At 37.9% G+C, this 26,072-nt stretch overlaps 1 protein-coding gene across 2 annotated transcripts in view; it reads right to left on the bottom strand.

Moving 5' to 3' along the window:
- The window catches only part of BAIAP2L1 (BAR/IMD domain containing adaptor protein 2 like 1), a 42,196-nt gene extending 18,500 nt beyond the window's left edge, over nt 1–23,696 (bottom strand). Inside the window, exons 1-4 of one of the 2 annotated variants that reach the window (XM_074885750.1) lie at nt 23,393–23,695; nt 20,801–20,937; nt 14,087–14,162; nt 10,731–10,817 (exon numbers count right to left, since the gene is read on the bottom strand). In XM_074885750.1, the coding sequence (XP_074741851.1) occupies nt 10,731–10,817; nt 14,087–14,156 (157 nt within the window). In that variant the 5' untranslated portion in view covers nt 14,157–14,162; nt 20,801–20,937; nt 23,393–23,695. Of the gene's footprint in view, nt 1–10,730; nt 10,818–14,086; nt 14,163–20,800; nt 20,938–23,392 lie in introns of both variants that reach the window. The other variant, XM_074885749.1, reaches the window with a different exon arrangement.
- Between the last annotated feature and the right edge of the window lie 2,376 nt (nt 23,697–26,072).

Genomic DNA, 26,072 nt, shown 5'->3' with positions numbered 1-26,072 from the left:
GGCAGGGGGAAGTACTATGGCCTTTTCTATCCAGTCAAATAATTTCTTTCCAGCTACATCATAGCCAACACACTTTAACAGGAGTCCACAGCTGTTTTAATCAGCAGAGACTACTTTCTAGGTACAACATACTTTCTTCTGTTGGAAAAAAAGGACCTTTCATCGTTTTACTTTTACAGCAAATGCCAAGTTCTGTGCTTCCCAAAATATTTGCTTAATTTTGATATGTACAAATTTGAATGCACATATAACATACATACAAATACATATCTATATCTCACTGACAGCCTGCTCCCTCTGCACCAGAGCCAAAGAGCATCAGAGGAAAAAATAAAGGTGGCTAGTAACAGGCTGCCACTGCTATTTTCTCTCGGTCATCCTCTCTGCTAACAAGCTTCTTGGAGCCAGCCAGGAGCATACAGCCAACTGGATTAATTGCACTGGTGGTAACAGCTCAGCCATGGCCACCACCTTCTCAAGGACCTCTGTCTTCCAGTCACAGGCTTATTATGTTGTGGAAGTGGCTGGAAAAATGCATTCAGGACCAGCTATATGATGATGGCTTGGATTTTAACCAGAATTAATTTACATCTCTAAAGGGAAAAACAAAAAACCTAACCACCAATTCTCAGCAGCTTAGCTGTATGTTATTTGGAATAACATTTGCTAGAATGCATACTTGGCAATGCTCTTTAACACTGCCCCTGTTAGATTACAATTGCTCTCAGCATGAGGAATATAATCAAAGAATCCTGCTATTCAAAAATCCTTTTCCCATTTCATAAGTAGACAAACAGTGAAGGGATAGATCACAGTTCACTTCTACTGTAGTAGCCTAGAACCTCTTATTTATGATATAATTTGCTTTTGTAGCTCAGGATCAAAATTATGTGGTAATCTTGTCCTAAAACTTTGCTGATGATCATGTGGGGAAAAAGATAGTGTAAGACTGCATAATGAAGTACTTTCCCAGTACGTAAGACAATTAAAATTACTTGAATTAAAATTATGACTTTTCTTTAAAACTTTGGAATATTTAAGTATGAAAAGATACAAAGAACTCCTCAGCTCTTTATACCTCAGAAAGTCTATGACTGTTTACAAAAAAAGCCATATTCAGTTAAACCCAAGGATCAACTTGCTTTTAAAATATACTTTACTTAGACTAAAATTAATGCCAAATTCTTTCAGCTTGACACAAGTGATTTTAAAAAGTACTACTAAATTCATACCACGCACTACATGCTATAGAGCAGGCAATGAACTGTTCATAAAACAGCTATTCCCCCATAAGACTTTACAAGAGACAATACTTAAGAGATCATCAAGACCATTACAACTTCCAGTTACTCTGAGTTTGTTCTTGGTGTGATGCTCCTGTTTTACAATTTTAAACAGAACAAAAATATTAGCTTACATTATATTTTAAAGAGGAATGTGACTTAATTACAGTTTTAGCAAAATTCAGTCTGCTAGTCTAATTCCCCTTTCTCCCAAGCTGGTTTGATCTCTTAGTCAAAAAAATTCCGAGATTAGAATTTTTTTAAACCTACTATATCATTGAACAGATGTTAATTAACATGAAATACGCATCTTATTTCAGATGATTGGTAAGCATAGTAACTGAATTTTAATGTTAAAAAAGGAAAGGAAAAACATACGCCACATAAATAATACATGAAAAATGGCAAACTTGTTTTTCCACCTGTTACTCCATTACCAATATATACGAAGACTGCTGCAGGCATTTACTTTTTTTACCCAAACATAAAACCACAATATATTAAGGTATGTATTTCAGAGGCATCTTTCATAGGGCCCTGAAAGCCTTACATACAATAGCTTTTCATACTTCAGCCGCAATGGTGTTAAACAAGTGGCTTGTAATCCTTACACAAGTCAGGTGCAAAGAAAATCAGTTACAATACAACCACAAGCCTGAACTTGCCTGTATGAAGCCCTGCTGTTTTTAGGCAGATTAGTTAGGGAAGATTGTACAATAGAGCTAATCTGTTTTTCAGCAGGACTGGAACAAACAAATCATGCTAAACAGCAAAAACTGAAGTTCTTTACAGGTTTCCAGTACTAGAGAGGATAAATATTTAAGTTATCATTATAAATGTTACATGCAATTCAATAAAATGCAAGGAATCACAGCAATTTTTGTTACAGCACTTTGGAACTGCCACCAAGTTTCAGAGTCTTGGCAGTGTCCAAAAAAATTCCACACCTAAACTGAGCTCAAAGTTTTGATAAAAGTCTTCTCAGAAGTCCAAAACAACTGGTTTTGGCCCCCCGTCTTAGGGATGTTAATAACATATGACATACTGGTTTTTTGTTTAGGAATAATTCATCAGGAAGAGCTGACTGTACATACAAAATATAGTTAGACCTTAAAGGATTTACAAGCTAGTGACATACATGATGTCATTTTCTTCACTATGTTGTCATTTACTTTCTATTTTCCATCTATTTCTCTCACTGAGAAGACAACTAGGCATATGTTCTCTACACAGGCTCTCAGGCTTATTTCTTTGCCAACAGACATACGTGGGGATGACGGTGAATTAAAACTAATTGCTAAGTGTCAGCTGAGAGGGAACGGCCTCCTGCCTGCTGTACTAACCCCAGCACCTTGTGATCGTACTACGTTGGGTAAGTTGGAAGAGCTGCTGAGGAACACACACCTGCCATGCACACAGAATGCCAGTTCTCACACTTCCAAATTACTCTTTCCTAGACAGACACTAGCCACAATCTACAACACGTTGCACGTACACACAGGTGAAGTTCAGGGCATCCTTTCCAGGGCTTCCACTGCAAGATATCTTCGCTACCTATGAGACTCATGTGAAATTTATCTGTTCCAATACAGTCAGAAAATCTTAAAGGATGCCCTTCATGGTGTCTTCTCAGGCCTTTAAGGCACAGCATGAAGATATCAAGTACACGCTCACTGTAGGTGTTCTGAATATCTAATTTTTCCCTTGAGGGTGTATGATCACATGTATCATTATGGATGTTCTGTGCTAAACTCCAGAGTCATCGTGCCCAAGGAGGTGTTCTTACAGCAGCAGATGCAGAGACACAGCCCTGGTGTCATAGCTACCACACTACAACCCTAACACTGTAACGATGCTGCACAGGTTAACCGCCCTGAGAAATTCAGGGCTTTATACTGTAAGAGTGTTAAACCCTTATCTTATCACTGACTAAAATCAGGAGAATCAGCTTCAGTTTACAGGTTGCTGTAAAAAAAAAAAAAGAATACTGAAATTGACTGAGCAATATGACCAATTATCTAGAATTTAATCTGAAAAAATAACTGGAAAAATATCACTAGAGTCCTATGAATACGTCTTCTTCCCTGGTGCTACTGCAATTGTTCCCAAAGAACCTCATATTCTCATATTCAAAGAGCCTTTCATATTCTATTACTCCCTCCAGCCATTTCTAGAAACAGAAATTTGTACCTTTTCTAGAAGTCTTCATAACAGAAGTTACAACAACATGATTGTATACAGAACAAGCTTTTTTTGGGATAGTCCAATAAGAACAAGATGCAATATCCATTTTTAAGTATTTACATTCTTTATGCTTAATAACAAACCCACCCCTTGTTCAATCCATTTCTTGGTAGTATCATTTCTGTTTTATATTTTAGCAGGGAAAAATTATAGATCTTAGGAACAACCACCAAAAGATCTTAAGCCATCGACTATTTGTTCTTCACTGTATGACACCATATGACGACTCATTGTCCAGGACATGTTTTGTGGCAACCTTCTTCACTGATTATTTATTTTTGTTTGTTAATTATGGTTCTGGATATCAACATGGTAACAGGTTTCTCTTGCCTTTCTTTTTGGTTTATTAATAGCACAGTGCCAAGTATTCTCCACTGTTCATGCACACTGACTTGCAGGAGCTTTTGCTAGGCCACTGGCAGGGCACGTACTTATGAATATCTGAACAGTAAAATTGATTTATAAATCAGTGAACATATACAGCTTCCAACAGCTCTGCAATAGATGGCCAGGCAAATTATTAGATAGGGAGTTAAGTTGTTCATACTTCAGAATCTAAGACTGAAGTTTTTCTTTCTTCCAGCAGACTTTTATCAAAAGATTACATGCAGAATACTGAACATCAAAAGCCACAGTATGGATTCTAGAGGAAAATAAAGTTGTCAGTATGATTGTTTTAACCTTATAAATGACCTTGAAAAGTAGAGCTATAAATAGCAGAAAGTTTCCACTAATCCAGTTACTGGTTTCATCAGTATAAATGTATCTAGAAAGGCTGGCTCATCTCCTTCCATCTTTCTATAGCAGACTGGAGGTCTATATAGCACAAGCCCGGAATGTTATTGTAAGATTAGAAGATAGAAAATTTCTCTCCTGAAAAGACACACAAGTACTTTGTATTTCCTTTTTTAAGATAGGTCTCTGTGTACTTTCCTTTCACAGAGCAGAGCAGAGAATGGAGTGGCTTCTTCCAATGCAATCTCATTATAAATATAGTAGAAGAGCATTTTATTAATGCTCCATGGGAAAAGCTGGCCTGATATACTAACTACTTAAACTACAGCCTCCAAGCTAGTTTCCCAGAAGTTTCCACCAGATGAGGCGCTAAAGGGGTTCTGTAGTTGCTGGCACACTTCACTTGCCTTTCTCTCCAACATAATCTATTTCAAAAACAGAACATTTACACTATAGAAGGAACAACACCAAGGCAGTAAGCAAGATGGGACAAGATGACAGATCTCTTTTCTTTAGTTTAAATGAGCCGGTGAAGGGAAGGGTGCTAGGTGTCATCTTTCTAAGACAAATGAAATAGGATTCCACCTGAAAGGGTCAATTTATATGCTAAAGTAAGCCAACAACTCTGCCTGCCTGCCCGCCCCTCTCCCTCTTTTTTTTTTTTTTTAATGAAGTGCAACTAGCTACATTGATCCTAAACGGTAGGATTTTGTCTTGTTCTGCTTGGCTTTCTCAGTAGTGAGAGTGACACTTAAGTGCTATTATCACACAAGTAGTAAGAGAGCGCTATAGTTTTGAAAAAGTACCTGCTCAAGTGTCAATTTTGCTTAATCAGGAAGGAAATAGACAGTTTTGAATGACAAATACTTGCAAGATAGCATTTTAAAAAGATGGTATTGCCTTACATTACAGTCTGATTAGAAATTTCAGCAAGGAGATATGTTCTTTTTAAAAAAATTAAAGTTTTCCAATTTGGTTCCAAAAATTTTTCTATACAAGTTGGCCACTTAAAGCTCAAAGTTTCTGATATAGAAAATATTTAATTTCTGCAAATAGAAGTGAGGAGAGAGATAAGTCCACAGGGTTTCTTAGTTGCAAACATAAAATGAAGTGGTTATCACTGAAAAAAAAAAAATCAGAACCCTATGGATTGAACTACTGATTACATTAGTATTAAATTTACATTATTATCAAATTGTTAATTATTAGTTTGCTTTAAAAAAGCTAGTTACCAAAGGATCTCTATGATCCTGTTAGATGTTACTCAAAAGTTCTAACTTACTAGCTTACTCATACAGATTCATAAAAATGCTACTGGATAAATTGCAGGCCTATTCACTAATCATTAGCTTATTCTCTTAACTGACTGATGGTTTATCAGCCTTGACTCTCAAACTATTATGCAGTTACCCCAATAACTACAGACACTTGGCTAACTGCAGAAAAGTATAAGGGCTCCCAAAAGAAACGTGCATATAAAGAACCCCTGCCCTCAGCTATCCACATCACAGTATCACTGTATTACTATATCACTTCACATTTGAGATTTTGTATTTGACAAAGCATGACAAAGTTGTGAAGAGCTTTAAAATTACACCACTTGATGAGGAAACTTCCATTTTGTGAATATGTTCAAATACTGTCTTTCAGTCTCAAAGCACAGTCCCTTCTTTGTTCCTGAGAATATCAAGTTCAGGGCTCATCCTGTGTCGGGCAAGAATTCCACTTACTATGCACACCATTACAAGTTTTTTTGGTTTTCTTACCTCCCCACCTCTCCCTATCTTGTGACTACCACAACCCAGAGCAAACTTTTAGTCCAATACTTGCTTTTCTAGATCACCTATAGTGGTTTTTAACCAGAGTATTTCTCCTGTAAAGAACCCAAAATTTTTCCAAATTCTTACATTTCAGACTATAGATGAGCATAAGCTTTTGCACATCTGTTTCAAAATAAGTTTTAACAGAATAAGACTATGAAAACAATAAGCCTGTAACACACAGTAATCTTTAAATAATCAGTCTTGGTTAGATTAGGAAAGAGATTGGTCTCCTATGATTTTCCTTTTAACATGCTGAATTTCTGCAGTTTAGTTCCATTGGTCAAGACCACGCAATGTAATAGTCTTCTTACAATTGGGCTTTTTGTATTTTGAGAAGCAATGAATAATTTTCAGTTATTAGTTCTTGAGCAATAAGCTCTAGGTACATACCCATAATATAATTGCGGGTGACTGCTATAGATACAGTTGCCACCAACAAACTGGGACTTTACACCCACAATATAATAAATGAGTTGTAGCTACAATAGCTGGCAGGTGCTAAAGAGGATAGTTGGGAAGATATGGGAAGTAGTATTCAATGAGTGAAGATTGCAAAGACAACCTGTGCTACCAGAAAGAGTTTATTAAAATTGTAATCACTAAAATTCAATAAGAAAAAGCCTCATAAACCCATATTTGGGGCAAGACAAAAAAAGATCAGCAACACATCATGAAAGTTACTACTTTAACACTGTATCAGTGGTATAGTATCTACATGAATTTATTTTTAGTGCATTATTAAAACCCAAGGTTTTACTGTGCTGATGTGGTATGCTGAAATTTGAAGTGTGAAATCTTAACACTTTTAGACGTGCAGTTTCTTGTTTCCTATCTTTTGTTCCTAGTGGGTTTTCCAAAAGATGCCTAGGAAAGATAGATATGCAAATTGCATATTGCAGAATAAATTAAACCACATAAATTCAGGCTATGTTCCTAACTGCTTGTAGCCAAGTCTGAGGGATACAAACTTAGAAATTTAGGGAAATAAAAAAGTTAAAGAATGTTTACCTAAAATCAATTTGTCCCTTATTCATAAGGATTGTATTATGAATGTAGTGTATTCTTCTATTTCCTCAACTTACTCATATTAAATTATTCTGTATTAAAATAATCCAGAGAACTTCAACCAGACTTGAAAGATACAGATACTTAATACAACAGCTCTGAATCAGCTGGAATATCCAGATGTCCAGTTCTTTCTCTTCTGCTCCAATCTCATTTGACAGAAGAAAGCACTTTCTGGCATTTTTACTTGATTTTTTGCCCCACTACTCTGCCATCTATGCACTTTACTCTCTACTTTAAAAAATTTTTTTTGCTATTTCTTTTCCATTTCTGTTTCTACCCTGCTGTGGGGTTGGTATCCATTTTAGTCTGTCATTACAGGAAGACCATGTTCTGCATTTCCTTATGAGAAGGAAGGATTGACTGTTTGACAAATCTTTACGTCACACTTGGCAATAAATACGCTCTAGGTCACCCAGCAGGTTTGGGTTTGAACTGTAAAATGACTCAGTGCAATACTGCAGTAAAGATTCTTCATAAGTTCTAAAGAATATTGTGTTTTAGCCATCTGAGCCTTGCAGTCCTTTCATAACTAACTGTAAGAAGATTAACGCAACAAGACTGAATTTAGAATAAAACATTATTTTTCATCTGCCGCTACTAAAGGTGAAGTTGCTACAGGAAAGATCTGAAACATTGGTTCCTGCCTCATTCCCCTGTTCATTATTCAGAAAACTGATTTTAATATGAACTTTATCTGCAAAGGTTACAGCTTGATATGCTAACTATTGGAGAAAGGGGGAAAGAGGGGAAAAGTACCTAGTGGCTGATGGGTGAAACACAAAACTGATGGAGGAGGCATGTACATTTAAGATGAGTCAAAAGATAATCAATTGGCAGATATGCTTTCCCTTTGTTTTTGCTGTAAATGACACAATGCAGTAAAAAACCAGCACCATGGATTTGTGACTACTATGAAGTCTTGCTATCCGTAAACCAATTGCCCTGACTGTGGTTAAACTGGTAAACCATGGAGGGGAGGTGCTTGTTTGTTTTTAAACAGATTAGTTTCAAGCATTACTTTAAACATTTACTTTGGATGTTTAATTTTTTTTATTACTCAGATGAAAACATTTACATTTTCTGGTTGTCCAAAGACCTAAACACTGAAATCCAGACCACAGTATCTCAAATTGTGCTCAAATATTAAAGCATTTCAAAGTGTTTTAGAACTTGGTCATTGTTGGTTTATTTAATTCACTGTGAAGAGCCAGGATATCTTAAGTATTAAAAAAATATAATGATCTCCTACTGACATCTGTGGGAATGTTGCTATTGATTTCAGTTAATAGAGGATGAGGCCTTAAAATATAATTTTAAACAAGTAAAAAGTTACAGAAATATTCCAGATAACACACATAAAATTATGGAAGTCACTCCTCTCTGCTTCTTTGCCAGTCACCTTTAGACTATTGCTCTTATAAAACAAGCTAGTGTGTCAGCTCACTTGACGCTCAAGAGAACACATTCCAGAAAAGTAGTTCACAGGCATATCACAAAACTTAACTGATGACTCCTGACCTCTTTTTTTGGCAAAGATAACAGAAGTATTGTGCATGATAGAGCTGTCAGTGGTCACTAACATGTCTTTTGGCAAATCTAAAGAAACTCACAGAAGAGACAATTCCACAGTGGGCTGTGCCTACAGTAACTGCACTGGCGTTAATAGGGTCCACAAAGGAGCAAATCACAGCAGTTTGACCTAGTCTTTACACATCCAATACTGCTCAGCATGCATCTTCTTATTTTTAAAATACTAAAAGGTGCAGTAATTTTTTTTCCCCTCTTTAAGCAAAGATACTTTTAGAGATGTTTGGGGCATATCATGTTTCTTTGCTAAGTAGTTCAGTATTGTAGCCCAGCTTTAGAACTATGAAGACTTTTTCAAGAAAATGCAAATTATCTCTCAGACTCCTAGCCACATTATCCTGCCTTTTCCAATGTTCACTGACTTTCCTTATCTCTAAATTTAGTATTCTATCAGAGAGTATACTGGAAGAAATCCAGAGTTGCTCTTTTCCTTAAGAAGAAAAGATTTTTCTGCAGTAACAGTTTAAGTAGGAGATTAACAGAAAGCCGTGTTAGAGGCCTGACCCTGAAGAAGGCCGTGTTTTCTCAATACATTAAAGCTAGGAAAAGTTTTATAGTTGCAGGGAAGAACTCATCGTGAAAAAAAATATTTTCAATCACAATTCTGTGTTATCCCCAATAATAGGGAAAAAGAATTATTTTCTGAAGTCAGTTTGAGACTACCCAATGGTAATATTTTCAAACAAGCAGATAATATCCCAGAGTCATATGAAGGTCAATAAATAGATTACTTCCATGCACTTGACCAACCACTTGATTTAAAAAATTGTAATTATGCATTTGTTGATATTTTTATAAGACTCTGCATGGTTATTACTTTCAGCTTTCTCATACTTTTGTTCTATAGTTTGAAACCAGCAACTGTGCTTTCCGTAAACAACCTGCAAAGCAAATAAAAAAAGCAACTACATTAGGACTGTTTGCTTTGTACTGTTTGCTGTTCTGCCGCTCCCAACCTTCAAAACAGAATGTTAACACTCACCCAAAAGTAGTTTCAGAACAGATCATAAAAATGTATGCAGGCACACAGAAACCAGCAGCCACTATTCAAGAACCACCTTTCCCTTCAATTCTACTTCAGCAGAATCATTAAAAAACATTTACTAAAACCATCCTTTTTAATCACCTGAATTAACACACTACTGTGAGTGATGCACGTTATATCACTGAAAGACTCCTACATTGCCCATAATCAAAAGTTCAGAGACAAGACAGTTTATCAAGTTATTTTTGTCAAAAAGCAAATGAAGGCTTTAAACAAATGTCCGCTCTCTACAGTATAGTTCACACTTTGTTTTGTAGCAACATTTGAACCTTTTGTCAGAAATATTACAAGTACTTTGATAATTTCACTTTTGTAGATTGAGCAGTATCATGTCAATGCTAGCCAAAGGAGTACAAAACACAGCGCTGATGACAATCTTTCAAAAATTCAGAAGTTATTTTCAGAAAAGTACAGAACTTGGATTAATTTTACATTAAGGTAAATATACTACATCTTTGACTCTACAGTTTCTCTTTCAAAAGCTCAACTAGAAAATGAATGCATCTGAGAACTTTTAGTGATACACTCGATCAAATATAGTGAAGTAGAACTTAACTCTTCATAATGGAACTCATCCAAGAAAATAATTTCAGTTTAGAACTGTTGTCATACACTAGGACTCCTCATACCAATATTCTGTTGCAGAAATATTTCAACATTCATCTCTACTAAAACTCAAACTACACATTTTTCCATATTTATTTATTATAGAATTAAGTGAACTTAATACATGCTTTTGAATGCATAGGTGGAAATATATTCATAAAAATGAAAAATAATGTTTTGACAATCACCTTTTAAGTGTCTTGAGAAATAATATACCTTAAAGGAATCTAATCCCTTCCATCCATGTGTTATTTAAGAGTAAAACATACTTCTTCCAATCCTTCTCTACTTATAGTTTATATTTTGAAGTAGTTTTAAAAAAAATGAAGTTTCACTTACCTAATTCTTTAGAAACTGGAGAATCAGCTGATATATCCCCAATCTTTGCAAGGCTATCATAATATGCTCTTCCAGCCACTACCATAGCTGGTGGGTGAGGAAAAGAAAGGTGTTAGAAAAACTGTTGGAAAAAAGCAGAATGCAATCCCAAACTTACTAGAAATGCCAAGGTCTCTCTGCCCTGTATTGGACAGCCAGACCACTGATCTGAGAAATGGCTACTGGCCATGAGACAATGGACTGACAGTTGCAACAAGGGACATGGAGCCCTTCAAAAGCAAATCATCATTTACTGTTTAAACTGGCTGAAATAGTAACTTGCTTCAAAAAAAAAGCTATGGTGAAATACAGTTCATCAGGTGTGACACATTTAAAAGAAAAGTGAAATGTGAAAGGTTCAACACCTCCAATACAGCCACTCTTAAAAATTACAATTATGGATAACACTGTAGAGTCATCATATACTGCAATGACAAACATGATTTCTTGTCAAAACAGTCACTGAAATTTGAGGATCTTATATAAACACCAACTTTTCCACTTTAAGGAAATTTTAGGCCTTAAATGCTAAAACTTCAAAAGCTAAGTCTCTGTTGGAGATGACCCATTTGGCATTCTGTTCTCAATTTTCAACATACCATCAGTGTTCCTGACATTAAAAATTACATTGTTCAGCAACTTAGCGATCTTAAATGTTGGAAGATGTCTGGTTTCTTGGACAGACACGGAAAATTAGCATTGATATATACAATTTCTGCACAGAGTTATTTTGACACTCCGGGATTCGTCACTGAACTCAGGATGGCAGAGAAATCTGTATTTCAAGTACTTTAAGCAATAAAAACCTCCAGGCAACAAGTGCATATACAGTTTAAGAAGAAACCTGAAGGTTTAATATTCCCAAACAAAAAGACAGACCCTAGTTAACACTTCGATGCTCCCCCCCCCGACAGTTGCCCCCCTTTTATTGTTTACAGTTCAATTGCAGTTTTACAGGAACCAATAAGCTCTTAATATAGATCACTGAGGTTTCAGTTATTCTCAGTTAATCATTTCCTGGTTATAGCCAATTTAAACAGCAAAGCCAGTTCTGCTAGTATGAACACAGAAACATCAAGATTCAAACTGCAGGGGGACCAGTAGTGAGAAACGTTTTACATATGTAGAAGATCTACAATGGTTGCCTTGCATCTTCACAGTATCTAGAACTGATCTGCACACCACAAAGAGAAGAAGTAACAAGGACATACTGGCAAGGTTTTATAATGAAAAGTAGTGAAAAATACTGATTGAAGTAAGTCTTCATGATTTTTTTGTAGTAGTACATTTTTAACCTAAAGTGGAAGCCGAGCAGACTCTCACTGTTGACTTTAGAATAAATTTTTCTGAGAGGAATATAATTTGCAATTGCCAATTACAGGCCAAAATACTATATAGTATTTTTGGTCTCTGTTTTATAGTTTTTACTAGCAAAGGTGACATATTTGGTTACCTAACAGCATATTCACTGAGAAGCCAAAAACTCTTCCAAATGAAACCGATTCTTTTTGAAGCTCTGTGCATTAGACAAGAGTAATTTCTGTCTAAGCTGTGTCTCATAGGTGCTCTATAGTCAAACTTTCTGAACAGAAGAATTATACTGATGGAACAGTATACCACCTGTATGCAAAGATTTTATGCCATTCCAACTCTTGCTACCTAACGTTTTCTCAAGACAGCCCCAAGTCTATCTTTTATCCTAAAGCAGGCACTAAAAAAAGGAAGAAAATGTGTGATTTCTCCAGTGGTGATCAAGCTAAATCAAGAACTCCACTTGTAGAGTCTCTTCACCAGTAGTATGGCTAGTAACTTCTGCAGAAAAGTTTTGACCTTTTATCCTCAAAATGTATAAAAACACATTATAAACCTATCAAAAGTGCTTGTAAGTTTTATGTTCCTTGTCAGCCTACTCTGACTTGTTTGGAAAGCTACAAAGTATTTGTTTAGCAACAGAGTATTTACTCCTTGTTACAGATCTATTTATACCACTCAGAATTTATGGAGAAAAGATTAACAATTTATGAGAGTCTAAAGATGACTTTAATGTAGTTTCTCAACAGTTGTTGCAACACTGTAAACATTTATTCATTTGAAATTAAGCATTCACGCTAGATATGCTTTGTCAGCCAGTCTTAAAAGGCAAACTTGCTAGAACACAATGCCTATCAGCCTCTCCAGTGTTGCCGTGCAGTTACATTGTGAATTACTGATGACAAATTGAATTAGAAGAGGCACAACGTAACATATCAATATTAAAGTATGTGAAAACCAGAACCCTCAGAAACTAGTATAAAAATCTTTCGGCCAAACATGAACACATTTATTACTTCTGGTACTACCTATAATCCCTAAGGTTACGTATTAGGTAACCACAATGTTAACCCATCAGGTTAGGCATTACTGCAAAAAAGTCAACATTTCCCTATTTCCATCTCCAGCAGGCTTTGGTTTCATCTTTTCTCAAGCCTGGTCTAAAATTTGCATGAAGAGAGATTTCAATGTCTATTTGGCTATGCACTACTACTGCAGTATCACATTTCTCAGAGTACTAGATTACATGTAGGGGAAAGATATGCAACAGACTTGAATGAGGCAAAATTAGAGAGATTTTACATTGCTTTAATATGGTATCAAGCAGCTCAACAGGTCTGCATAGGTGCAAGCTCTAACAGGTCCTACAATATAAGCTTTGGGAATCTAGAGCCCAGTCTTGGAATCCCATTCTTAGGTAGATAGTTTCTGAAGTCAATAATGCAAGTAAACAACCACATTATAAAAAGTTTGAGAGACTGGGTCCTTAGATTCAAATTTATTCATTCTAATTTTGACTCCATTAATAAGATGCCATCAGGTTTAGTATGGACAACAAAAAGATTAATCTGCTCCTGCAACTCTCATTCAAGTTGTTCTGTGCACAGGGTAACTTAGGTAGTGATATGTATAGGTGAGCAGGAACAGATCTAAGAATGTGAAATATGTTTGGAAGATATTTTCAGGGGAAACAAAATAAAGAGCATCTAATTTACATAACTGTTTTTTCCATGTATATTATTATTCTAATGTGGGTTATTTACACTTTGTGTTCAGTTTATTTTGCAGTAGCTCTGTGCCTAAGTGTCTGGGATGCAACTTCTGCAGGATGGTAAAAAAAAAGAGAGAAGGTACATGTTAGTGCTTTTTTGTTTGGATATGTTTAATTAGGAAAAAAACCCTAAGTTCAACTTGTGTATAAGCTTCATTTCCAACCCTTATATCCAATATGTATAATTAAATGAAAATTAAACATTCTTTCTAAAGTTAGGACCTAAAAGACTTACCATTAACAGCTTTTTCATAATTCTTCCCCAGATTTATTAAATTCCTCAGTCCTGGATTGAACTGTTCCATAACATTCTAGTGAAGAGAAAACAAAATTTGTGTTATAACCAAGGCAATTCAACAGTGGATGAAAGTATTTATCTCAGTGTCACTTAGGTCTAGTCTTATGTTTCCTATGTACAGCATACACCTGAAAAGACTGTGGATGGATGAAAAATAAAAGACTTGGGAGGAAGGGGAGAGCAAAGAATGGAATGGAGAAGAAACTGAGTATTTAATATCAACAAACAAGAAAAAAGGTAAACTATTTCAATATGAGTAAAAAAGGAATCTGGCTGTTTATAATACAAAAGGATGTCAAGTATGTGATCAAAATTCACATAGATCCTTCTTTAACAGTAGGTGATGGTGAAATGAGTGAAAAACCTTTATCCACTAATTGTTTTATGAAGTCAGACAATAACAAAACCTTTCAGACAATGGTTCAGGATTTGAGTTCTTCCCCAACCTGTGCTAAAAAAAAATAATGCTGGGAAAAGTAAAAAAAGAGAAACTCATCAGGTATCTGATTAAGGGAAGACTAAGTACTGTATTAATATTTTCTAAGTTACAGATAGCATTTCGGGAAATTAGTTGGTTTTTAATTGTTTTGTTTGGAAGTGCTGCATTTTATTGTGTGAAGCCATAGTTATTTCAGGAAGAAAACGAAAATGATGACCTTATTTAAATAGAAGGAGAAAAAAACCCCACTGCAGCTGCTTTGGCCGTTAAATACAATTACTGGCTGAAACAACCAGAATCTGAAATCCAGCAGCTCCAAGCATGACTACTCTCATACCTAGCAGATTCTATAAACTGATGAAGTGGTAGAAATTGTGACTGGCAGTTTCATAGTGCGAGAAAATAGCTACACCATTAAACAGAAAAGTTTCAAGTCTTTGCAAAAAGTAGAAAATAAGTTAAGCCATGAAGTATGAATCCAAATTTGAATTTGCCCAGAGTTGGGGGAGTGAAAAAGAGAGAAGCAGCTTTTGCCCACTCCAAAAAGGAAAATCACCCACCAAGGTCGAGTTGTCCCTGCTCATAGGAAAGCTTCAGTTTCCCTCTTTTCAAAGACAGTAACTCCCTCCCCCCAGCCCTGCCCCCCCATGGCCAGTCAATATTCCAAAATTACTTTTATCTTGTTATGAACACTGAAAAAAAAAAGAAAAAAGCTGACATGCTGATATAAATGCAGTAACTATTCACTCCTCAGAATCATACCCTTGAAGATGCCTCAAACACATGTAGCATAAATAGAGGTATTCCAAAATATTGGATGTTGCAATTCACTTTTGAACACCACTAAGTTTGAAAGAGAGCCCTCTGAGCTTCATTTGGTGGCTTCTTGGTTTCTTCAGGTAGAATTGCTATCCGAATTAAAGACATAGCATGTTTGTTTAACAAAAAACCCTTTGTACACTTGTAAATAACTACCTCTGAACTAGTATTCTAGAATTTGCTCTATGTGTCTGGTCATTTAATAGTCAAGTAACCACAACATTCTAATCCTTTTCTCTCTTCCATACAAAATACAATTTCATATAACACCAACTGCTGTGTCTCAGGAACAATTTGTTAATGATTATTTTCTTTTAAAAATACATCTAATACAAGCCCTGAGAACCTTTTAAGTTTTTGCAGATTCTAGACCTTCTTTTCCTGGAATCTTCCTAACACAACTACAGAGACATCACTCTAAAATGTCATCATCATGAAAGGAAGATCATGAGATACCTGAAGACACCACTCTGTTATTCTTACTATTTTTATGACAATATTTTATGACACAACTCACGTCTTTCTAGATACTGTTCACACAGCAGAACTTTCAAGTTCAAGGAATTCAAAACAGACGTGTTATGTTTACAGGAAATACAAGACACAAAACAAGTGAAATAATATTAAGCTTTTTGTCTGTTATACTACTAACAGACTGAAAATATTTATATTTAGTACATACATGGACCCAGAAAGAACAGGAATACCACCACATTTGTCTTATTTTCAGGCAAGGTCATTCAGACAGAACTTTAGTATTATTTTGCAAATATAGTGTTATGCCTGAATTCCAGTCAATTTAAAAAGTGAGGAAAGTAATTAACTCCAGATTTCACCAATAATACTTTAACAGTCATAATGAGTAAAAAATACAGATGTTAAAAAAGATATAAAACTCAAGTTCTGACACTGGTATAGTATATATGACATCAAAAGCAGACACAAAATAATATTATCTAGCCCCACTGCCTTTGTTTGCATGAATTAAATGCAACTGGGACTGTTTTCTGGTCTATACCACTAAACTCTTAACCACCCAAACACGATCACTGCAAGCAAACTACCTATTGTCCCCAGGCCCTTGATTTGTGTTAACTCACAAACCACATCCAGAAATCATTTGGGAAAGTGTGTTTCAGGTTGCGCCAAGAATGCCAAGGGCTATTCTAACAATTTAACAGTATGGATTTTCAAGCTCTAGTGTCTGGGAACATCCCTCCTCCTGTCCCAACTCTAATTTACTAAGTGTTGCTGCTGTGCCACAGTTGCCTTCCCTGTAGCTGAAGGTATTGTAAGTGTGAGGCTTTTTTTCCAAGAGGCAAGTTGTCGCTTCCTATTGCAACTTTTTGCCATTTCTTCCCAGCAGTGTACTAAAGATGATGTCTGTTGGCATATATGGAGTCAGTGAATCATAAGGAAAAAAAAAAGGCTGAATTAGGCAATTTGTTAGGATACAGAGTCCTGTGTTCAAAGGATATGGGGGAGAAGAAGTGTGTTCATAACAGAGACCGTGTGTATCCATGGCAGGTAAGAATCCCAATGCCACCTTGAATTGCCACCCTATACTGAAAATAATTTCCTTGAAAGACAGATCCTGTCCCTGCTTACCGTGCTCCTCACAACAAGAACTTACAGAGTAAAACCCTTACTGCCACCTACCCAAAAATTCTAATGGTAACATGATAATTATAGGTCTTGAAATACTGATTTTTGGTATGTCTGTCTTAAGGATTCAGGGGTTAAGATTCCAGTTTTCTTGACAACTTCTAATTCAGATTTGAAACAGAAAACAGTGGTTGCACCTGTATCATTAGTTGTTTTCATTTAGGAGGAAGTCAACAAAAAAATGCCCTCAGCAGCTCCCCTCTCTGAAGCCAGACCCCACAGCTCTTTATTTTCATTAGCTGACTTGATATCCATCAGGTATTCAAGCACAGCAGATACAGACCATGCTGTGGAAACACAACGGGTCCACTGAAACAGAGAACTCTGAGGAAGAGTTCCACTACATCACATCTGCTCAACATATATGTAAAACTGCTGGGAAAGATGAAGAAACAATTTATAGCTCAGTGCCTTCAGTAGCTGGAAGGCGTACAACTAATGGATCTCTTCTCCATTAGACCAAGCAGTCTCTGGAAGCTTTTCAGTCTTTGAGCTGCCACAGTAGTTGATTGTTAGCAGAAGCGTCTGCACCAGTCTCTAGACGTGAACGCCCAAGGAGCAGCAAAAACCTTTGCAATGGAAATTCCCCTTTGGAATTTGCTTGGTTTAACACAGGGTATGGTTAGCTGTTCCTCATAGCACTGTGCAAGGCTCATCCACTCTCCTGCTAAGGTTTTATGTTTGATAGAAAGACTTAGCTTCCCCCCCTCCCCACATCTCCAACATAATCTAACAAAATAATTCTTACATGATTTTCCTCTCTTCAACATTAGAAAGAAGCATATGTTTGGTTTTTTTTCTTTCTACTGAAGACTAGATTCTCAAAGCAAACAAAAACCTGGCCATGCTTCTAGTGCTCTTTTTATACAGTTAACCACTGTTGCTGTCTTTGAAGTACTGTCCAGGAAGAAATATCCAGAGCGATTTTTCAGAAAAGGGAAACTGTCACACACAACTCCCTCTTCAGGATCAGCTATAAATTTGATATTGCCAAGACATTTCATATCAGTTAAAATGATTGTGGTATTTTGTTCAGCTTCAGAAGTTATAGGGGAAAAGAGCCACTCAGAAATCAATTTGTATAGCTATTTTTTCTTATGATGTCTTACAGTTTTATAGCTTCTCTTACTTGCAGTCTAAGGAAGAGGTTAATGAGTGGGACTGAACACCAGTACAAATTTGCAAGTCATACATTAAAGCCAGATCTCAAAACTTCTAAAAAAAGCAGAGACAGAGGAACAAAGATTAATTTCTGATCAAGAGAACCACTAATTTAAAATTGTCAAGATACTCAGAAAATATCACAATCTTGTTATCTGCCATGCTGTACGAAGATACGGGAATAAAACTTTTGTCTTAATACAGACATCACAAAATAAAAAAAAAAAAAAGGGAGAGAAAGTGGTTCACAACACATCACTTGCCTGTACAGTGAGGGACCCAAACTCAGCCTCCTAATTGTTGATCTAGTGTCCTATATTCTAGTGACACACTACCTCTCATGAACAGAATAATTAACTAGAAGAGAAGAGGAGGCACATGATCAGATCCTACAGCTTTCTATTATTTAGGATGAATGGAAATAAAGGGAAACACTTTCAAAAGAGGCAGCTAGAAAACATCTTTTTATGCAGAGAATTTTAGAGTTGGCAAAAGTGACCTTCCAAGAAAAAGCGTAAGAAACCTATTCTGGTCATTCAAGTCATTAACTCCTCATATAATCCGGTATAAGAGTCACTATGTACCTTTTCACCACATGAAACCAATGTGAGTTAAGGAGCCCGGTAGCAAGGAGCTGACTGAAGAGGAACAAGCCTTTTATTTCCATTTGCGTATAGGTATTATATCTTCCGCAGTTCCTGATAGTCATATAAACAATGTTAATCTTCAAAACAAATGACAGCCATTGTAAAAGTGCCTTCCTGTAAATGCTCAGCTTTGCTTTTTGCTTAAAGACACACCTCACAGAACAATAGCTCAGCAGGTATGAATACAACTGAACAATGCATAGACTCCCTGTAGTTTCAAGTTTACATCCTGCAGGCACTTTGCAAGAGTGGATAACAATGTATTTGGGTAGAAATCTGAAGTTATAGAACCAGCACAGAAAAATAGATCTTGATGTCTAACATTACTCATATTACCATCACCATAGCTATTCACAGATAACCTTTGTTTAGCTACTAATAATTTAGTTTAAATTGTTATTCCTCAATCTGGAAAACGGTAAAATTAAGTTTTAGGAAAAAGTCTTTAGTGTTGTTACACTATGTCTGAGAACCCACTTGAGAATATCTGAAAAGCCATATAGGAAGTAAATCATACTGCACTGGAAGCGTTTTGTACATTACTGTATTTCATCTCCTCCATTAACTTTTGAAATCTACAGTACAGTTTTCAGAAGGGCAAGATTAAGCCCTCAACACATCTCACGTGAAGCTGTCTCAGTTGTAAGCTTGCTTAACAGAATAGAAAAAAATAAATCAGGATGCCAGTGTTTATTCAAAACGACTAATTTTTATGACTAATTATTAGTCAGCTTGATTGAACATTTCTTGTTTAAGGGAAACATTAATAAATCACCCATCACCGTGTTTCAAATACAAACTTTTTCAGGTTATGAATACATGACCCAGGATAGACTCAAAGTAGGCATAACTCTAAGTAAGGTCAAAAGAGATAATTTGTACTAAAATAGAACTGGACTTTGTACACAAACTCCCAAAGGCTCCTCTTCCCCCAAGTTAGATTTATATTTCAGGAATGCAAAACAGCCTTACTGCAGCATGTGCTAAGACCACAGGTGAATTTTAGTGAATAAGTCTGGTAGTTTAATCTAATTGCAAGGTTTTTTTAAAATACAGAAACATGGGATTTAGGGCTTTAAACAATTTATCAGATATATTTCCATGATAAAACAATATAGCCTACCAAATAATTCAGAATGCCCCTGTAGGGAACACATGCCCCTCCGGAGAACACAGCACTCCACTGAACAAAGCCGGGGTTTTGGTTTGGGTTTTTTTTTTTTTTTGAATTACACTTTGGTTAATAATCCAAATTTCTGGGTAAGATTTACCTGAATACAGAGAAAAATACTTTTAAAATCCAAGATTACCAACACCAATGAATTACAGCTATCAAACTATTATCCAGAGGTCCGGAAACCTCAAACCGCAGGAGTAATATGTGAGCTGCTGGCCCAGCCCTTAGACCATACAGGCAGAATGACAGGTCTGTAACTCAGTACTTTCCTGTTTTGTCCCCTTTCCCCTGCATTGTGTGTATCATAGCTGGATGCCAAATGGTTCTCCCCCATACACAGCAGATAAAAATGAAACCGCATGAGCTGTGGTGAGACACCAACAAGTAACAACTTTCCTGGGGTTACTCACTGACAGTCTGTGTGTGAGGGGGTCACACAGTGTCCCCCCACAGCATGCCACATCACTGCAGCGAGTTACAAGGGCAGGGCAATGTCATACCAGTGAACCTCTCAGCAGTTCCTTGGTAAAAGGGAGGCTGTGGCCCTCTTTAGTCATAGGCTCCCACGCCCTTAGGCTTAATTTTGCACGTGCCATTCGTATCATGCATTGAAGTGATTCTTCAGGTATTACATAAAGAGTAAATGTCAGCCTTGATTTTTGTGTACGCACACATACACTTATTCGTGGATTATGTTGTTTATTTAGTCAGGTTGGCTAAAAAATGTTGAGATATTCACTTACCAATGTTGTTGCCAACAAGGATGAACTAAATAAAAATACAAGGGCATTACTTAGCCACCTAATGACTTCTGTAAGTATATTCTGAAGCTTGGTATAACACAGGTTACTATGTATTTAATAAATCCAATGGATTAGCACTGTAAGAAAGAAAAAAGAAAACAGACTAGCAAGGTATTCAATTTAATTTTCTATTATTTTTCCCAGTCATCTAAAAGTTGCCTTTTTTTTTTTCCCTGAGAAGTCAAAAGCCTGTGTTTGGTCCTGCAGCACACAGATGCCATCACTGCACTTTACTGAAATGGTTTCCCCAGACCAAGCCTTTCTTCTTATTGGTAGGAGAAACACAAACATTGCTCCCGATTTTATCAATACCAGCACAGTGTTTTAAGCGCCATATTGCTAAGAGGGCACACAGCAAGAGTAGAAGTTACATGAACATTATTAAACAAAGGAGAGCATGCTCACTGTGCAGACTAAAGCACAGCACAAAGAGGGTGTTCATTTGTTTTAGATGAGGGAGCTGTGATTACAGTCACAGCAAATGCTGAATACACAGGCTAGTGCTCTCTGCCCTTAAGAAGTAAAGAACTATTTCAAGATTTAAGCTCTGATATAGGAATAACTGCTTTAAAGCAGACCCAGAATCCATTCTCTATCTGAAGCAGCCTTTATACCTTATCTGGATAAAGTTTCAGTTTTTAATGAGGGCAGGAGGGTTTCCAGGCCTGTGAGTACTAGCTATGTGATGCGACATACCAGACCGCTGGAAATATCCACATAGAAGACATTTCATCACACTGTCAACGTTAACTTTGTATTACTGTGTTTTTGCTGGTTGTTTCAGTCTTAAGTATCCCTTTGAATTAGTTTTTAAAAAGTGTAAACTTTCCCAGGAAATAAGTACTGAGTAACAGGGAAGGTTTTGTTTATTTAGAGGTCTATCATTCCTTTAAAGTCTATTTTGTATTATATCCATTAAAACACACAGGAGATTTTCTTCCCCCTCCTCTGTAAAACTGTTTTAGCTACATTCTGGAAGTCAATAGACAGGGTACAACATTCCTTTGTCAGCACAGCCCTGAACAGTCAACTTCCCAGGTTTGTCTTCTGCGAGCCTGCATTTACAGGCTGCTCTTCTGAAAGAAAGGAATTTATGTTTGCTTATGGCCTTACCATGAATGTAACTGATATCAAAAGGTACCAGACCATTTCAGATGACCTGCACCGATTCTAGAGGACAAAATTTACAGCCAAGTCAACTCATTTTTTCAGTAGTTTTGCAAAGTCCAAAGAAAGTAAACAGCAAATACAACATGACACCAACATAACCAGACTAATTGAAGAACTAGACTTAAACATGTTGGAAAAAACCAAAACTAACAGCAAAATCCTCCAGTAGATGTTTTTAAAGACCTTTAAATTATAACAACATCCTTCATAACTATGAAAACATTCAATAGTAAACCAGGAAAATTTAGTAAACAGTAAAACAGAACAATATCCCAGAAAGCTTTCCTTTGGGCTCAGAACAGCAAACGTATTGCAGCTGTGAGTTCATCTGCATGATTAAATGCATTTGCAAATTTAAGTGTTTTCTCTAGTACAACACACTGTACAGAACGAAGATTACGGATCCAAGACTACCATTGCTACTCAATCAAAAGTACGATTAAGGGACTTTTGCCCAGTTAGAATTAGCGTGTTTTGAAATGGCTGAGTCTATAGAGACAAAAAGTTCAAAACAAGTGCCCATGTGCAAAATATTCTTAATTCTACAAATAACAAGGCATTTTGGAGAGTTTAAAAGTCTACCTACATAAATTAGAGTACCCTCACTAGTCGGTGCTTTGAGGCAGTGCTGGGATGTATCATCATAAATCTGATTATCAGCTTGGGACACAGACAAGCAACTTAATTCAGCGTTAAGCCATGTGTAGGCTCTGGCCCATATGCAGAAACGGTTCAAGCAGAGGACCACAAGCACCAAGATCTCCAAACCACCTTATCGTCAAAACACACCGAGGGAATTATGGCTCGCTGGAGAGCCCAGCCTGCCAGAGAGGGAGAAACCAGTCTTAAAGCCTGCCTTGTCCCGGCGCTGTCGCGCCCAGCTGTAAAGCGGCCCAACCCCGCGGTCGGGGCCGCGGTGGTGCCCGCCCGCCCGCGGGGGCTGCGGCCGAGCCCCGGCGCCTCCCGGGGAGGGCTCCGGCCGCGGGACGGGGCCGCCGGGGCGCGAACCGCCTCAGCCAGCGCCGCGCCGAGGGGAGCCGGGCCTCGCCGCTGCCTCCCCCCGCCCCCCCGAACCCTTTCGCATTATTTACAAGCGAGCACCGAGCAGTCTGTGACACACTGGGACGGGCGAGATCACTCGCGGGGGAAGAAAAAATGGAAGGGAAAAAAAAAAAAAAGTTTGTTCACTTTCTGCGTGAGGAGCCGAGGCTGCCCTGAGCCCCCCCGCCGGCCGCGCCCGTGGAGAGGCGGCCAGCGGCCCCCGCCTCAGCCGCCTCCGGTGCCGGCCAGCGGGGGCAAAGGTGGCCGCCGTCTCCTCAGGCGAGGCGGCGGCGCGCAGCCCCCTCCCCGGCCCGTACTCACTTTGTAAGTGCTCTCCGTCAGCTTGTTCACCTCCTCGGGGTCCCGAGACATGGTGCTGGCGGGGAGGCGGCCGCTGGGAAGAGCTTCGTCCCTGGGAGAGCGCCTCGGCCCCAGCCCAGCGCCGCCACCGCAGGCTCGGCTTCCCCCTCCGCCGCTAAGAAGCTGTCAAAAACTTGTGGAACCAGCCGGGCAGCGCCGCCGGGGCGGGGCGTGCGGGGCCGCGGCTGCCTGACGCGGCAGGACTGGCTGGGCGGGCGGGGATCGCCTCACCTCAGCGCGGAGGGCGGGCGGCCCGCGCCGCCTCTACCTGAGCTGCCGCCGCCTGCTTCGTCCGCGGTGCCTCCGCCTCCTTCTCCTCCCCGCTCTCCGGGAGCCCCCCCGGGCCTCTCCCCCACGGAGTGCCCTGAGGCCGGAGCGCAGCCTGCGCCGTGTGGCGGCCTTCTCGGGAGGCAGCTTTGCTGTGGGTGCCTAGCGAAGTCGGAGGTAAACTCTTCCTCCCAGCAATTAAGTGAGGGTTCTGTAAGAATTCATTAATTAATTAGTCTCGTCAGAATTAATTAGTGTAGCCCTAGCGGTGCTAGCGAGGCTGGGGATGGGCCCTGGTCTCCTTTCCACAGCAGCCCCACATGAGGGAGAAGTGTGGGGGTTTCCTCAGGGCCTCAGGCAAGGACAGAAATGTCTTTGAGTCACGGTCCAGTACACCACCTTAGGTTCATGCTACATGCTTTTTTTATTTCTTTTAAATATATACCAATAAAACTGCCCCCAGTCATCTTTCCTCTGTGACGTGACTCACAAGGCCTGCATGGGAGAGGGGGAGGGGGGGTGAGGAAGGCAGGAGTAAGCTATAAATTTTTGTGGACCATAAATGGTCCAGAGATTGTGAGATTAATTTAAAGTATGCTAATTGGAATATCTTTCTGATAATGTAATACCAACACTATCTTGAAGGACTTTGTGGGAATTTCATAATCTTGGGTATTTAAAACTCAGATGCAGTGCTAGGTATTGAGTGTGTGAGGTGTAATCAACATCCTTACAGATTGGACATCCTTCTCTTGCTTGCTGTCTCTCCCTCGGTTTCCTCCACTTTATTGCAGCAATAAAATCATGGCAGGAAAGCAACAAAACCTGGACTTGGAACAGAACCCTAGATGTTGGACTCTGGTGTGGGAGGAGGTTGTTATCAGGTTTCGAGAGCTGTAAAAATGTTTTCGTTCAAGCACGTGGAGGTGTTTATACCTTTAGAACTACAATTTACCTTCTGGGAAAAAAGTGGGCACTTAGAGCATTATCTTGAATACAGCTAAAATGCTGGGCAGAGAGGGAGTTTTATGAGACTTCATACTCCCAGCTAAAGTCTTTGCAGACTTCTAGTATTAATTGCCTTTCTGTAATAATCCAATTTATAATGTCATGTATAAATATAATGAATTATTTTGGGCCCAAGTCTACAATTTATGTTCCCACTGAGCAGTGTTTGCTCATACAGTCAGTCCTCTCGAATATGATGTCGCTGCTTGCCTGGACGTGGGATGAAGAATCACACTGTTTATTCCCAAGTCTTTTGTCTGAAGAGTTTTTTACAAATCCAAAACCAGGCTGTGCCTGGGTACAACTGCCTTTGTGTTACCATGTGCCAATATTGTGAAAAGGATGTTTCTCTCTAACAGGCTGGCATTCAAATTTGAGGGAGCAGGTACTCAAAGGAAGATGTAGAAAAGGACTTTTCCTTTCCTGACTCCTGCTAAAGGAGATGGGAATATATTGTGTAGTAGGGAGTGTATTATTCCTGTTAGTGACAAAGCATTTGTCTTATTTCCTCTGAACGTTTTGGAGCTCAGGGACCTCACCTAGGATTCAGTGTGTTTGTTCCCAGTTGGCATGCTAAGTTCAGTCATAGTAAATGGCAATGTAAGTATTATTGAAATATGCAAAGCATAAAGAAACTATGGATAATTAATGTAGGCAGAATTGTTTAAGAATGTTATGATACTTTATATATTGTGGGGATGCTCAACATTTCAAAATACACATTTCTAAAGGTCTTTTTAAGCAGATGTAAATATTTTAAAGGTCTATTGAACTTCATATTGTGTTTTTCTTGACTTTTGGTATTAATTTCTGCAGCCTCCATGTATATACAATTTTTAGAATTTTTACATAATCTTTCCTAAATTTTTAGTGCTGTAGACTATTAAAAAGAGGAAGATAAAGTTTGAAATTAGTAATACAATTGTGAGGTAAAAAAAAAGAAAACAAGAAAAAGCAGTTTTTAAAGAATACCGAAGTGGGAAATGAAGCTAGCAAGGAAGAATCCTTAATTTGGGGTAATGATTGCTTCTATTAATTCATCTATGTACAGATTAAAAATGACCATAAATAGTTGAGACAACATAGGAGAAAACGTTAACAGATTGAAAATAGCAGGACAGACCTCTCTTTTAAAGTAAAAGAATTAACAATGCTTGCTTCAAATTTTTGAAATGAGTATTAGAAGTAATAATTTACAGAACCATTATGAGATTAGATTGTGTGTTTATTAAGAAAAAAAGCAACAACCTGGTTTATTGTTGAAATTAGGTGCTAGTATAAAAACTATAGTGTGAAAAATAATTTCTATAACTTTATTCAAGTTTTGCTTTGTCACCATAATTTTGTATTGTTTTTCCCAAATCTT

The sequence above is a fragment of the Strix uralensis genome, chromosome 16, assembly GCF_047716275.1.
Source record: "Strix uralensis isolate ZFMK-TIS-50842 chromosome 16, bStrUra1, whole genome shotgun sequence".
Lineage (NCBI taxonomy): Eukaryota > Metazoa > Chordata > Aves > Strigiformes > Strigidae > Strix > Strix uralensis.
Note: the sequence above shows the minus strand (reverse complement) of the source record. Positions and strands in the feature narration are given on the sequence as shown.